The sequence below is a fragment of the Meles meles genome, chromosome 11 (genome assembly GCF_922984935.1).
Source record: "Meles meles chromosome 11, mMelMel3.1 paternal haplotype, whole genome shotgun sequence".
NCBI classification, from domain to species: Eukaryota; Metazoa; Chordata; class Mammalia; order Carnivora; family Mustelidae; genus Meles; species Meles meles.
This window is the reverse complement of record NC_060076.1, coordinates 62,661,475-62,676,828: the sequence shown is the minus strand read 5'-3', so window position 1 is coordinate 62,676,828 and position 15,354 is coordinate 62,661,475. Positions and strand designations below refer to the sequence as shown.

Below are 15,354 nucleotides of genomic sequence, written 5' to 3'. Positions count from 1 at the left end.
TGGTTAGTTGTTTACTGAATGTGTTTTTTCCCCTCTGCTTTTAAGTATGTTCTTTATATTTGGTTTTCACAATTTTGACCATTATATATTTAGATGTGTTTCCTTTGTATTTATCTGTTGGGGTTTATTGGGCATCTTGGGTCTGTGGGTTGAGTTTTTTTTTTTTTTTTTCCTAAGAGAGTGGGGAGGGGCAGAAGAAGGAGAGACTAGTAAACAGGCTCCACACTTACTGCAGAGTCTGATGCAGGGTTTATCTCACACCCTGAGATCATGACCTGAGCTGAAATCGAGGTCAATGCTTAACTGACTGTGCTGCCCAGGTACCCTGGGTTGACAATGGTTGTTTTTTTGTTTTTGTTTTTGTTTTCCCCACTGCTTTTGGAAATGGTCTCTGCCATTTTCTCTTCCAATTATTTTTCTTATCCCCTCTCTCCTTCCTCTCCTTCTCAGACTGCAATTATACAGAAATTGAACAGGTTATTTTCCCTTAGGTCTCTCTTCATTCTCATAGCTGCTTTCATTCCTTCTGTTTCCTATTCATGTCTTTAAAGTCATTGAAGTTTTATCCTCACAGTTCCAGTCTGCTTTGAAATATATTGAATTCAACATTATCAGTGTCACAGTTTTTTTGTTTCTACCATTTACATTTGATTTTTAAATAATTTCCATGACTTTGTTAAAATATTCTATCTCTTCATATGTTATCTTTTTCATTAGCTCCTTTAGCATTTGGAACATAGCAATTTTAAACTCTCCTTCTGGTCTTTCCAGTATCTTGTTCATTTTTGTGTCTGATTTTATTGATTCTTAACTTTCTTAATCATAAATCATATTTTCTTGTTTTTTAGTGTACCTTGGGCTTTTTTTTTATTGTGTGCTGGATATTTTGTCTTGTAGCAAATGAAGGTAATCTTACTTTCAGAAAGGGCATGGTCCTTTGTCAGGTTTCTAGAGCAGGAGTGAGATCAGGCTGATTCGTAGTTGAGCTGGGTCTGGGCTTTGTTGCAGATTTAGTTTGACTCAGTCCACTCTAGTTTTGGATGTTTTGAAGATAAAATCAGGATTTTCTCTTCAGCAGTGTCTGTTCTCTGACCACTGTGGAAACTGTCACATCTGCCTGCTTTTCACAGCTGAGTTGACGGCTTTTAGAATTATAGAAGATCTCTTCTTGCTTTAGAGTCCAGCTGCCTGGATTTGAGGTTCCTGGAGAGTTTTTTTTTTTTTCTCTCCAGGTCTGCTGCTTGTTTTTTACACCTCAAGGGAGTTATTGACAGATCTCTGTTTTAATCTCTGTTAAACCACTACATCCAGATCATTCACTGGTGATACTATGCATAAGTTGTCTAGAATCAGTTAACTTTTCACATATCTAACCACTCTTATATTGTGTTTCTGGAATGCTTTACATTTATTAACTCATTTAGGGAAGTAGTATTTTTCTCCCTTTACAGGTAAGATATCTGAGGCATAGCCAAACTATGATTTTGAACCCTGACCATCTGTACTTTATTAAATATCAGGATAAAGCCTGGTTCTCTAGTGTCACTGTTGTTCCTAGGAGTTAAGTTGGATTAATGTAGCCTGAGGTTAGACTGCACAGACAAACTAAAATGTTACTTTTTGCCTAAAATGGTATCATTCTTTGAAGGAAGAAGTGGAGATAAATTTAATGATCTGATACCAGTGAGAAGTTTTACTAGCTAGGTAAATGAAACAAATGGGAACACAAATAGTTATATAATATATGCTGCTTGTAACACATTTTTTAATGATATGGGTTCTTTTGAGGGGATTAATTAAAAAATGAATTCTTGGGCGCCTGGGTGGCTCAGTGGGTTAAAGCCTCTGCCTTTGGCTCAGGTCATGATCTCAGGGTTCTGGGATCGAGTCCCGCATCGGGCTCTCTGCTCAGCAGTGAGCCTGCTTCTCTGTCTCTCTCTGCCTACTTGTGATCCCTGTCTGTCAAATAAATAAATAAAATCTTTTAAAAAAATGAATTCTTAGTCATTTATAGAAATGAGGAAATAGGGTCTTGGTTATACCCTTTATCATTATCTTCTTCATAGTATGGTTAAGTACACACAGGTCTTCTCACCTCCCAAATTGTGAGCTTTCCAGAGCAGGCACCCTTTCCTGTTTATTTGGGCATTCTATTTTGAAATCTTGTGCCTTGCTTTGTACTGAGATAGAGGATGCTGGTGAAAAGGAGCGTGGACTTGTGCTCAGGCAGACCTGTACTTGAACTATAATTACTACTTTTGTCAGTAGGTTAAGGGTTGGAAAACTATAGCCTGTGGGCCAAATCCTGTTCACTGCCTGTTTTTGTAAATACTGTTGTTATTGGAATATAGCTACACCCATTCATTTACATGTCATCGTACAATGTCAGAGTTTAGTTGCAACAACTGTGTAGTGCAAAGCCTAAACTAGTAAATACCTAGCCATTTACAGATGAAGCTTGATAGCTCCTGGATTGGATGATTTTAGAAAAGTTACTTAATCTCTTAATCTCAATCTTAGTTTCCTCATAAGGGAAGTGGAATATAAATTACCTAATAAGTTCATGTTAAGGAAGGGAGGTAAATTATATGATGTTTCTGGCAGGGTATCCAGAATGAATTAGGCCTTTAATATAGCTTTTATTCTTGTAAGAGAAAATATTTATTATTGATAACCAATTTAATAAATCAGTGTCCTGAAGGGGCTCTATCACCCCTATATTCTCGTTCAATTTTTTCAGTGAATTAGAAGATAAGCAATACTAGTACAATTAGTGTATTTGGTAGGTATCAACCTTTGTGTGTATCATGCATTATATGAATTCTTAAGAAAAGTTGGGGTACTTTTCAGGTAAGGATTAACCTTTTAAATTTTGGAATTATCAATTTTGTTGCCTGACAATAAGGTACTATTTAAGAAAGGAAAGAAGTGTTTAAAAGTTTCCTATGTAATATTGCTTTTATTGGGTTCGTTATAAGCATAGGCATTTAGTGCAAGTTCATTTATAAATGAATGAGTTGACAGGTTGACATGTTTGTGCTTGTGACAGATCAACCCATGAGAGGAGGGATGGTGACTCAAAACAGTGACATAACTGGACATGACTTTTTTCTTTCCTACTTACTTTTTCAAAATTGAGTGAATTGAACAGAAACCATGATATCATATATATCTTGTAAATCATATAAGTAACTGCTTGGTCATGAATATTTTTTGTCTTTTACTAGGAAATATGATTTTTCAAGTAAATTATGGCAAAAATAGCTCCATGTGAAATCATTGTTTTTTTAACTCCCTGTTAAGTCACCAGAGTCTGCAACTTCCTTTCCTTAGTGTCCCAGTATGTGAAAATGATCTTTGCAATTTTTTAATACTTTGGTAGTTTTCAAGATTTTCACTTTGCCCCGTTTTACCATTTTCTCATTTATGTAACAAATTCATGTGGAGGATGTATTCTCTATTGGGTATCACATTAGGGAAAGAGTAACTTGACAAGTATTTCCATAGCACTCATCAAGCTTACAGTTTATTCAGGACAGCAAAAAGAATTCCACAAATAGTTAAGAAGAGTAATGAATGAGAAGTAACTGGGCCAAGGGAATAGGAAAGCCTTCTCTGAGGATGTCAAGGATGTGTTCAGTATAATAAATAATGAATGGTGTAGGGTATGTCGGATGTGTCTGGGGGCACAGCGTGTCTATGCATGGAGAATAGTACAGTGTGAATCTGGACAAGGTCCAGGCCTAATGATCCTAGCCTTTTAGGACCACATTAAATACTGAGAAGCATTAAAACCCATTCAGGTGTGTTCTAGGTTGACTTAGGGTGGCTGTTGCAGTAGTTTAGGTCTGCTGAAGGATGCTGGGGCTATCGACTAATGTGGCAGCATTGATGATGGAGAGAAGGAGGCAGATTTGGACATGGGATTGACAGTACTCCATTAATTGGATCTAGTATGACAGGGAAATTATATCTTCCAGTATGAGCTAGAAAGGATGCTTGATGATACTGATAGGAAACAGTGGGGGTGTACAGGCTTGAGGAGACATGTTTTTTTTTTTTTTTTTTGACATGGTTCATTTTTGCATGTGTGTTAGAGATGCCTATTGAATGTCAGTCAGACATATTAGGAAATTAATGTTTGAGTCACTCACTGGCCTTTTGAGAGTCAAATGCCCCACAAGCAGGTGTGGATAGAGAAGCAAGTGGGGTCTCTTACAAAAACTGTAGTGTTTAAAGAGTGTGAAAGAGATATCTGTTAAAGCAAGCAGAGGAACAAAAAGAGGTGGAGGACAGTGAGGGGCATGACGGGTCACAGAAACCACAGGTGGAAACTGTCAGGCATGATCAACAATGCTGAATGCCACTTACAGGTCAGGTGAACCAAGGACTTGGAATTATCCATTAGCTTCTGTGACATGGAGGTGGGTCACTGGTAATCCCAGAAAAAAAGCAGTTTCATATTATGGCAAGTGGAGTCTTCTCAACCTCCCTTAAAATCTTGAGTCTGAGTATTCTATTTGAGAGGATTGTCTCCTCCCATTGTGGTGGTGCTGTGCAGCACGTGTACCTTTTAATGATCCTCCTCAGGTGCTTTCAAGCCGCTTCCATGCTGCTTTGCTGTATTTAACTCTGCTAGCTTGTCCCTTTAGGCTTCTTCTCACTCCTAGTTTCATTAATCAGGCATCTAATGCTCTTAGTGTCTGAGCTCCTTGCCATCCATGGCTCTCCTTTGCTGCATTCTCACTTGGATACTGACATCTTTTTATAGTCAATGAAAATACTTTACCTCATGTTGTATTTTCATGTTCTCTCTCTCTGCAGAAATTATGATAAACTACTGGAAAACTCTTAAAATCAGTTATGTTTTGTGAAATTGTTCTTAAATAATTTGTATATTATTGAATAACTTGAATTACTGAATTTCTCATTTTTAATATTTGTACTGAACTTATACTCTCATTGTGTGCTTCATCAAGACTATTATGTCAAGGGGCTCTAGAATCTGGCTTTGTTACAGAGAAAATCCTTCAAGTTATCTCCATGAGCTGGGCTTATAATGGATTCAGATGTATATACAAAGGGCAGCTTTTGCTACTCTAACTTTTAAGAATAACCCAGGAAATTTCAAATAAATGTGCGGTTTCCAGAGACATAAAACCATTGAACATTTCTGGTTTTTTTTTTTTTTTTTTTTTTTTGCTGCCTGTTAGGAGTTATGCTGGTATATTTTTTCTCATCAGTTGTTTTGGTATTGCTCTCCTCAGAAAAATTAAAGCTATAGAGTTTGACACCCCATTAGTAACAGTAAATAAATTAAAGGGATTCTTCATAAAGTTAGGCAAAACTTTAGTTAAAGAAGATCACCTTGGAGAACAGATAAAGAAATTTTATACGTATTGCTTGGAGAGGGGAAAAAAAACCCAAATAATGTATAGTTATTTTAATAAAAATTATTAATGTAATAAATTGGGAGGACATCTATTAACATTGAAAATAAAAGTAAGGTTGAAAATAAAAAAAAATATTTAGGTATTTAATTTAAAAATTCTAGGTCAGCAAAAGGCATTGCATTGCTTTCTGGTCTTGTTTTTTGATGGACTTTTCATAGAATTGTAGTGAGAAATGATAATTAAATTCTGTTTTTGTGGTAAAGTGGGTCAGTCATCTTGGAGTGTAACAGTCTGTGCCAATCTAAGACATTCACAGAAATGCCCAAAATAGAAACTTACGTGGGGAGAAGAAAGGAAAACATTTCATGGTACCTTTTTCTGGGGGTGGATAGCCTGGGTTTATCAGTACAGTTTTTCCAACACTGTTTGCCCGCCGACGGAAAGGACTAAATGATATTTTTATGAAAATAATATCTTTCAAAAAGAGCTTCCTGCCAATCGTTAATTGCAGAATGAACCCCACCAATACTCTATTTTGTAGCTATTGTGTATACACGAGTGGTTTCCCAGAGTACAAGAGAATTCAGTCATATATGTATTCTCTGTTCTAGAATTCTAGTAAATACTCTCCAGGCTACCAAGTGCTCTGTGTCATATCTTTCCCCTGGACATGGCAAGTGAACATGATACCAGGGTAATGATGATTCCCTCTAGGATATATATATATATATATCAAGAATATTTTTGTGTGTACTCTCACTTTCCCTCCCTTCTTTTTCTTTTCCTTTCTTGAACTGTTCAGAGATAGACCTTTATGAAGTTCCTGATGGCTTTAATTTTAAAATAAAAAATTAGAATTTATGGGGATATTTAGATAAATAGTAATAATGTCTATTAAATGAGTCTGATAATTGTGTGGTTTTTTGTTATTTTTTTTTCTCCTAGGAGTGTTGTCTTTGCAATTTGAGAGGGGGTGCTCTTAAAGAAACAAAGAACAACAAGTAAGTAATGTGTTCATTGTGTTCAATTTTATTGTTTCCTCCTCTCTAGAGTGTTGAACCTCTGGGCGGACAGTTTGCTATATTACCTCCTATTATTGGAGACATTGTTCCAAAGCTTTTGTTGTCCAGATCTGAGGTTGGGATTATGTGCATGTCTTCAGAGACTATTACTGACAGAGTCTGTTACTGACAGCTCGTTCACCTCTCCTGGTTGAAGGTGGTCTAAGCCTTGTTTCCATCCATGTCTTTAACACCCCTCTTTTACTAATGGCGATTTGAAGGTGAAGGCACCCCATATCATCTAGGTACCATTGGAATCCTAGTGTTTAATGTGATGAATCCTATTAGTCTAATAAAAACAATGTGCCTCAAAACAGTGAAATCTGTTACCTTCAGATAAATAAAATCAATCATAGTCATAACATTAAAACAAAACAACTTACTATTAAAACAAGCAAATTAACAAGAAAGTGTATGTTCTTAAAATGGAAACGTAGGGAGGAAAAATGTTGATTTTACGATTCCAAGGGGGACAGTTGAAGAATATGAAGAGAATCTTGAAAAAGAGTCAGAAGTGAACATAAAAGAAAGGTAATCTGGTTTTTAATGTGGTTGTCGAAATACATTTTTGCGTGAGTTTTATTTTCATGACCCAATTTTAGTATTTAAAATGAGGCTAAAGCATTTTAAATATCCCTTTGGAAATAGGAAAATGTAGAAATGATAGAGGCAGAGATGGTAAGTTGTCATTTAAGGGCCAAATTCAGCTCCAGGATATGTTTTAGTTGACTGAAACACCATTTTATAAATTTGATACAAATTAGAAGTTGAGAGATTTATATAAAAGTTTTTAATACAAAAATGTTTATCTGTACTTGAAAAATAATTGTGCATCCTTTTTTGGCAATAACATGTTGGGATGAGGACCTGGCCTAGATAGGACAGATGATCCCCACGTTATCGTGATTTACCAGCATATTTGCTTACCTCCTGGCTGGCCCTGCGGGTGCTGAAGTTGGGACCCCTGGTATATAATGTAATGATCAAATTAACATAACTATGTGCATGTGCACATGTTTCAAATTGCTTACAAGGAAAAGTGAAGGCATTTATTATTCCTGTGTTGATAAAGTTTAGTCTAATAGACTAATTTTTACTTAACTATGGATCTTCCTTTTTCACAGCCTTAGTTAATGTGATTGACACTTACACTAAAAAGTGTTGCAAGGTCTAGGATATTGCATAGGTCTTGTAGACTGTGAGTTGCTTTAGGTGGTTCCTGTGCAGACAGAGGTGGTAAGAACTTCTCTTTCTGCCCTTGGGCTAGGAAGGAAAGGAATAGTGTTTACTATAGGATTATAGTATTTATTAGATTTAAAAGAATGCCCTGATGGGGTTGACACTTGTCCTCTCTTCCTGTGGTCTTTGAAGGCAGGATGGAGTCTCATGTTGTCTGAGTAACATTCTTTTTGACGTAAAAATAGGCTATGCATATGATAATTCCTTTAAGATGTCTTTAAACCTTAAGAGTCTTTATATTTACTTGGGGCACGACATTTATGATAAACTAAATAGTGTTAATGGGGATGTCATTTTTCTGGGGTAATTCAGAATTCAGCTTTAAGTAAGAAATGAGAAAACCAGCTAAATTTCATTCCTCCTTATCTCTGGGTTCTTTTGGTTATAATAGGATTGCAATGAGAAACAATTTAATTAAAGACTTGATCAATGTTAATTCTTTTAGACTACTTTACTGTTCTAGTTTTTGCGACTCTTGTATTATGTAAAAATTATATGCTATCCCCACTTCACACTTTTTATTAATTGAACTAATCTTTTGCTACATATTAATTAGCTTATATATTAAACACCTGTTATATTAAGTACCAAATGGAATAAGAAACCTACATTTCAGTATTTTGTAGAGCCAGTGTGGAAAAATACCGTATATTGATAGGATCGAGTCTTTGGTCTTCACTCCATTCTTCATGTTGGAGTGGTAGACAGGTGTGCTATTGAATCTTTCCAGGTATCTCCCAAGAGGTTTAAAATTCAGAGTCTGTTTGTGACCGATTTAGGCTTTTGGCTTTCTTTCTTGTCTGTGTATTTACTCTCTGTGAGAATTGCCACTGCCTCGCTGAAGTATACAGTATCTAAGTTTAGGGAATTTTTTTTCATGTTTCATGTCTCCTTCCTTTCCTGTAGGTGGGCCCATGTCATGTGTGCTGTTGCGGTCCCAGAAGTTCGATTCACTAATGTCCCAGAAAGGACACAGATAGATGTAGGCAGAATCCCTTTACAGAGGTTAAAATTGGTGAGTGGCAAAGCTTCTTTTTTTTTTTTAACCTCATAAGTTAGTGTTAATGTCAAGTTCTGAATATTTCTTTAATGTCACATTCTCAAGATAATTTTTCTCTTAGCGTCATTTCATTATTCTACCTTTTTTCTTCCTTTAGCCTAAATGTACTTATCTGTACATATTCTTTTCCTGTTATATTGTAGGTATGATCTAACCTTCCTCAGTTCTGTTTGAAATGAGGCAAAGGAGTACTACTTTTTCTGGATAGTGTGAATTTTCAAGGCATAGGTCATCTGGTGAGGTTTGTTAGTAATATACCTGACCTGTCTGTCTGTATTTAAATTGTTTAGTTTTTCTCTCTGGCCTCTCTTTGGTTGTTCTTGACTTATCAGATTCACCTAACCTGATTCCATCATTTCTTAACTAAGAGATTTGTAGATAAATAGAAAAACTTTTATTATTACCAAGGAATTTTTTTTCATTTACGAATAGATACAGGTCATTTAATTTGCCAAACTCTGGCTGATTATCTTCTGACTGGTTTAGAGACTTTCATAAAAATCTTCCTAATGCTTCTCTTTGTTAGGAATATTTTTCATTAAAAGGATAGGCCTTTCATTCCTCAACTGGAGTTCTGTTAAAGTGTGAGCCAAAAAAGCATTAGTTTAGGATCTTAGATTTCATACTTAAATAATAATTTTCTCTACATTATATTGCATGATTTTAAAATACTGGAGTGTGTTTTACATGCGGACTCAATTCCCTAAAATTTCTTCAGTACTTGTTATTTTTAACTTGAGGTCTTTCCACTATAGAATATTTTGGGCACTGTAACTATAACTGTCTACTAGTCTCTTCCCCATCAGGGAGCTGGGCATATTGTCTCTGGACCTCTGTCACAGGCAGCTAGAATCTACAGCCTTTTATTCTCAGGGACGGGAAAGTATACACTGTTGTTTTCCATTATAGGTGCATCAAGAATTTCACATTACTAGAAAATATGTGGTCCTTTACAGACCTGAAGATTATCATTGGCAGGTTTGAGTGGTAGCACCAGGGTGATGGGATGTGGTAATGGAAGTTTTGTGAGTGAAATCGGTCATTTCAATGGCTTTAAAGCTCACAGTGATTCAGAAGAGAGTAAAAAGTTCTTCAACTCCTGGACTTCCATAGGAAAGTTTGAAATCTTGCATCTTGGTCACCAGTTAAAAAAACACAAGCACATACCAATGAGAATCAAACAAAAAATGTTTGCCAGAATTAAGACTATGAGGTAGGATGTTTTAAAAATGTTGAGTTCTTTGCATGTTGAAGAATTTAATGTTTAGTATGACAAATATAAACAAGTGTCTTACATTTTAATTTTTTTCTAATTTACAAGTAGTATATATTTGCAAAAATTCCAACAGTGCATTTAACAATGTCTTTGGTTCTGTATCCTGGAAGATGACTTCTGTTACCAGTTTAATGGTCTTGATGCTTTCCTTTAAGGAGCTATATCCTGGCTAATCTAGTACTTGAATGCTGATTTATTGTTACACCAGTCCTGAAGGGGTTTTAAGGAAGCAGCAGGAAGGACAACATGAGATTGTTTCCATGCCATTCAGAAAGTATATTTAGAAATTTGACATCTGAAGTGGCAAAGCTTCCTGTTTTCTTCTTAGTGCTATGCCTCATCTTGATTGTATATATCATATGCTCTTTACAGAATGTCTTACACCCTTAAACAATTGATACCTTGAAAAGCATATGTTTTGACTGAATTTAAGATCACCCAAAGTCTACTTCTAATGGCAGTGTAGAGCTGTTTATTCACATATTTGGGTGAAATTAGCAGGTTATAGATAAGATTTTTTTCTGGTTTTAATAGTTTTATATGCATGGAGAGTTTCTTGGTATTTATCAAGTGGTACTTATCAAAATGCTCACAGTGGTTAAGTGGGAAAATACAAAGAGAGACTTCATTTTGGGGAAAAAAAATAACTCAAAAATTCTGTTACAGTTTGAAAGTGGGCAACAACCAAAAGTTCAGATGACTTTTTTTTACCAAGAATTGTCAAGAAAGCACCATCACTGTGGTGAATCTCCCATCAGATAGCGTCTGCGATCAGTCTTTCTCATTTAGTGATCAGACTGTGGTGTGGGATGCTCTGCCCTATATGTACCGTCAAGAGTATGCTTTCCTGACATTAATATTCTTTTAAAGTTTAATAATCTATTGGTACATGGCCAGTGATAGATGTAAGTATCAGTTTATTTCACCAAACCATTATTACCTTACCTTGCCATATACTTAGTATACATTTTTGGATAAGACATTGTTCTTATCTTTTAGAATTTTACAGTCTAGTTGGATGTTCTCAACTTAGGCTCTATTGACCCTTTAGACAATTTTTTGTTCTGGGTGACTGTCATGTGCATTGTAGACTGCAACATCCCTGACCAAACAGACAATGCCAGATAATTTTCAGGAGACAATATCATTTCCATTTGAAGACCCACCCACTGGTCTATAGGGAAGACGTATATATAAAGAGGAAATTTTAACATTTGTCATTTTTGGACAGAATATCTTAGTTGAAAGAAATAAGTTGGAGGCTGTGAGAGAACAGAAATTCTTAATTGTTTTTAAAAGTAATCAGAATTTTATTTGGCAAATTGAATTTATTTGCAAATAAGAAACTCAGCAACAGGTGTGTATTTACTACTGTATAATTATTGTATAATTTTATTATTTTAACATTACTTGTTTTTATAAAAATTGAACAACCTTGAATTGTAATCAAGTGGGGGGGTGTGTGTGCACACACACACACACACACAGTAATTTTGAGTAAACATGGAATAAAAGGCAGCAAATTGTTACTTATTATTTCTGCTTCTGACTTAAAATTACTGTGGCTGGAGAGTTTGATCACACAATACCAATGGCTTCTGCCTCTTTATGGTTTCCTCCTAAAAATTGTGGTAAACTTAGGCACAAGTCTTTGTAAGTGATTCCCAAAGCAAACATTGACCTATGAAGCAGCCACAAGGGGGACTCTGAGCCTCTACCCTGTGCCCACTAGGTGGTGCTGCTGTACCAGTTTTTCCTCCCATTGCCCTTAAATCACCTCCCTAACAAGTGCCTATTCAGAGTCCTGCCAATATTTGTAGGGGTTTGTGTGTGTGTGTGTGTGTGTGTGAGAGAGAGAGAGAGAGAGAGAGAGAGATATGGAAAGATGGCACCAAGAAAGGGAAAGTGCTACTGGCTGTGCGTTCAAAATGTTGAATTCCAGAGGGCAATTTTTTAGTTCAGTTTTCATTTAGTCATAGGAAAAGAACAGTTTTCCCTTGGGGCAAGTTAGTGTTTTTCTGTATAAGTAATAAGCAAGACTAGTAACAGCTAGTAACTGCAAGAGGCTTAAAGAACAGCCGATGGCAAACACAAGTTTAAAATGTCTTCTGAAGTATGAAAGCTGTATATTTTAAAAAATAATCATTATTATTAGTCTTTCTAGAACATGGAATACTGGAATTTATGCGGAGGTATTTGAATGTTTTGGTAATACTGTTAGCCTTTGATTTATTCATTGGTTCAACTTGCAGCTTTTGAAATACCTTTCTGTTCAATTATTTGTGTAGGAAGAATTTTTTTTTTTTTGTAGAGGATATAAGAAGATTTATTTACTTTAGTAGTTTTTCCCTCTTATTTATAATGACCTTTTTTTTAAAAAAAAAAAAAAAGAGGAAGCAAATGGAAATTCCAGTGCTCATCAGTGGATTATGTTGATCCTAAAATGCTTTTATGAAGAACCTTTATCTCATCCAGCTACCTTGTTTGGTAACATCACAGGTGTGATAATTAAATGGACAACAATGTTGACACTAGACTTCTTTTCAAGACAATGTATTTCATTTTGTGTGGTTGATAATTTTAAATACTTTAATAAAATACATTAATTTTTTTAAAACCTAAACAAAATTTTCCAATACCTCTTCACTCTCCAGTGAACATCAGAACATTGGTGTCTGGTAGGACACAGGATGAGTAGGATGATGAAGACATTCCTAACCCACCACTTGATCCTATGCTCAGGGATAGCCAGGTTAGGGGTTTGTTTGAAGTCATAGGCGATGGGTATACCTGAAGACAAAACCAACAACAACAACAAAGAAACCTGACTTCACATCATACAGATTTTAGAATTTACTCAATCATTTCCTTTTCTTAATCCCTTCCATCTTGTTCTCTGTACTAATATAATTGGTTAGCCCTGGTCATAACTGTATCTCTGGAAGAGGAGCAAAATTGTACAAAGTTGAGAATACAAGAAAAGGAAATAGAGATAAAACACACTTGAAGTTAGAATGTCTTTTCTTTATTTTCACGATGGAAAAAATATAGGTAAAAATTATCAGGAAGAGGGGTTAAGGACAGAAATTTAGAGAGGACAAACAATATATTCTTTTTATAGTAGAATCACACAGAAGACAGCAATATTGTCTGCTGAAGTAATCTTCAGTATCAGTGTTATTGTTTGGAAGCAGATCACCAAAAAAATCTTTAAATTTGATTATAAAATTTAAGGGAAGAACATTTTAAGAACCTGACAAAAGGAGTAAAACAGCGTGAAGTTCTGGTATTTGTTACACACTTTCCATGAATGTCTATTACATATATCATTCACTGCTTGAAGATTAAATTAATTAAATATCTGTGGGATTGATACAAATAAAACAGCAAAGCAGGCTTATGGATTCTAAGAAATCTTGGAAAATTGGAGCAGGCCATCAATGCAGCCATTAGTTTAAAAATCTTTTCTGTTTGGAGAGGAAGTTCTCAAATAGAAATGTTGTAAGATTACTTAAATATTAAATTACATGTGTCAAAGCATATGATGTTTATCTTGATAGCTGTCATTGCATAGAAACGTTGGTCATTGACCACACAACCATCCTTACAGTGGCATAGGACAGTGCCTTTGGTTTCTATGTGTGTGGACATTCCCAAGATTTTTACATTTGAAATCCTATTTTTGCAACCAAATAGAGGAAGAAATGAATTTTAGAATAGCTGAAGTTGCCCCCAGGCCTTCAGTGACCACTGATATATATTTGACGAGTGAACCAAGCAAAGGCACAAGTGTTCCCTGAGTGAAGAACATTATTTTGAAAAAGAATTTACACTGCAATGATGACTGAGCTACAAGCCTTTCAGTATCTGGCTGAGACCAACTATTCTGCTTAGAAGCCTCTATACACTTTAAAATTTGTACCTGAAGGCAAATAATAGTGAACTTGAAAGCCAGAGATTATAGTTTTGAAAGGTACATCAATTCTGAAAATAGAGTGGTTTCACTGAGGTATTCCAGCTGAAAGTTGAATCAAAGGAAAAAAAAATACATCCAGACTTTCTATTTCTTAGAATAAGGCACTTGTTCTTTTGTTAACTGGCTTACGTTATCAGATGTATTGAATACTAAAAATAGAATTACTGAGAGATAGAGGTGGGGTCTGCCTCACGTGCTATAAGATCACCCTCAGCCCTATTTATAATGTTACAGCAATGTTAGAGATTGGCTTTGCCTTCTTTCTAGAGGAATCATGAGTGTATTTGACAGAGCCTCTGTTAATGCATTTTGGGAAATGTAAAAACGTAATTGATTATCTTTCATCACTTTAAAAGGAAAAATGCATTGGAAAGGCAATCAAAAAATGTCATTATGTTCCACATTAACGCATGTACTGTTTTATTCACATCTTCAGTTATTTTTAAAGACCAAGAGGAATTCTAAGAAAATACTAAATATTGACCATGATGAGTGACTTTATTGTTTAAATGCAGTTGAGGAAAAATTTGCCTTAATAAAGTGAACTACTGAAGGAGGGTTAAGTTATACCACAAATGAAATAATGGTGTAGTGTGTTCAGCTCTATTATTTAATAACTTCAGTATGAAATTTATAATATCATTAAGACTGTTCTTCAGAATTTCAACATACATTGTATCCTCAACTTTGTAAGATTTTAAAATAAGTTTAGTGTAAAAAAATGTATATTAGTAGCTGTATAGTTCTTAACTGTCAGAATGATTTGCTACAGGGACTAGATCCTATTGCAAGCTGTCAAATTTGTATATTGCTGTAATACCAAACAATAAAGTCTTTTGAGTAAAATGGAATAGTTCAGATAGGCATCACTACAAATAATATACTTTCTGAAGGTTGTAGACATCTATAGGAGAAAATGTGTAAATGCATGAAATGTTATCTTGTTACTATGGATTTTCTTTATCTGCTGAAAGAAAACTTGGAGGCAAAAGGAAATTGATTGGAATCTTTAAATTTTTAGTTTTGAACTCATTTTTCCTGGGGACTAATTCTTAAAACATTATTAGATAAGTAAAACTTCATGTAAGTCATGATTTAAGAATATTGTAAGAGAGTAATCTTATTTTTTAGCTTGCATTGCTGAATGGTTCATTTTTTCCTGATCTTGTCTGTGTGAGTAGTGATTACTGACAGATCTTTTCATTGAATTGGTGAGCTGGTATTGGGGTTCCAGAGATGGGATCACCCCCTTCACTTGACTGGGCCAATTTGAACAAACACATGCCAAACGGAGGCAGCTGCTATACGGCTCTAAACAAATCACAGAGTTTTGCTTGGTCAACAGTGAA

At 35.2% G+C, this 15,354-nt stretch overlaps 1 protein-coding gene across 7 annotated transcripts in view; it reads left to right on the top strand.

Moving 5' to 3' along the window:
• Positions 1–15,354, top strand: part of KDM4C (lysine demethylase 4C) — a 510,176-nt gene that overhangs the window by 372,442 nt on the left and 122,380 nt on the right. For all 7 annotated transcript variants that reach the window (XM_046023271.1, XM_046023269.1, XM_046023272.1 and 4 more), the window contains 2 exons: positions 6,339–6,394; positions 8,600–8,708. In XM_046023271.1, the coding sequence (XP_045879227.1) occupies positions 6,339–6,394; positions 8,600–8,708 (165 nt within the window). The remainder of the gene's footprint in view (positions 1–6,338; positions 6,395–8,599; positions 8,709–15,354) is intronic.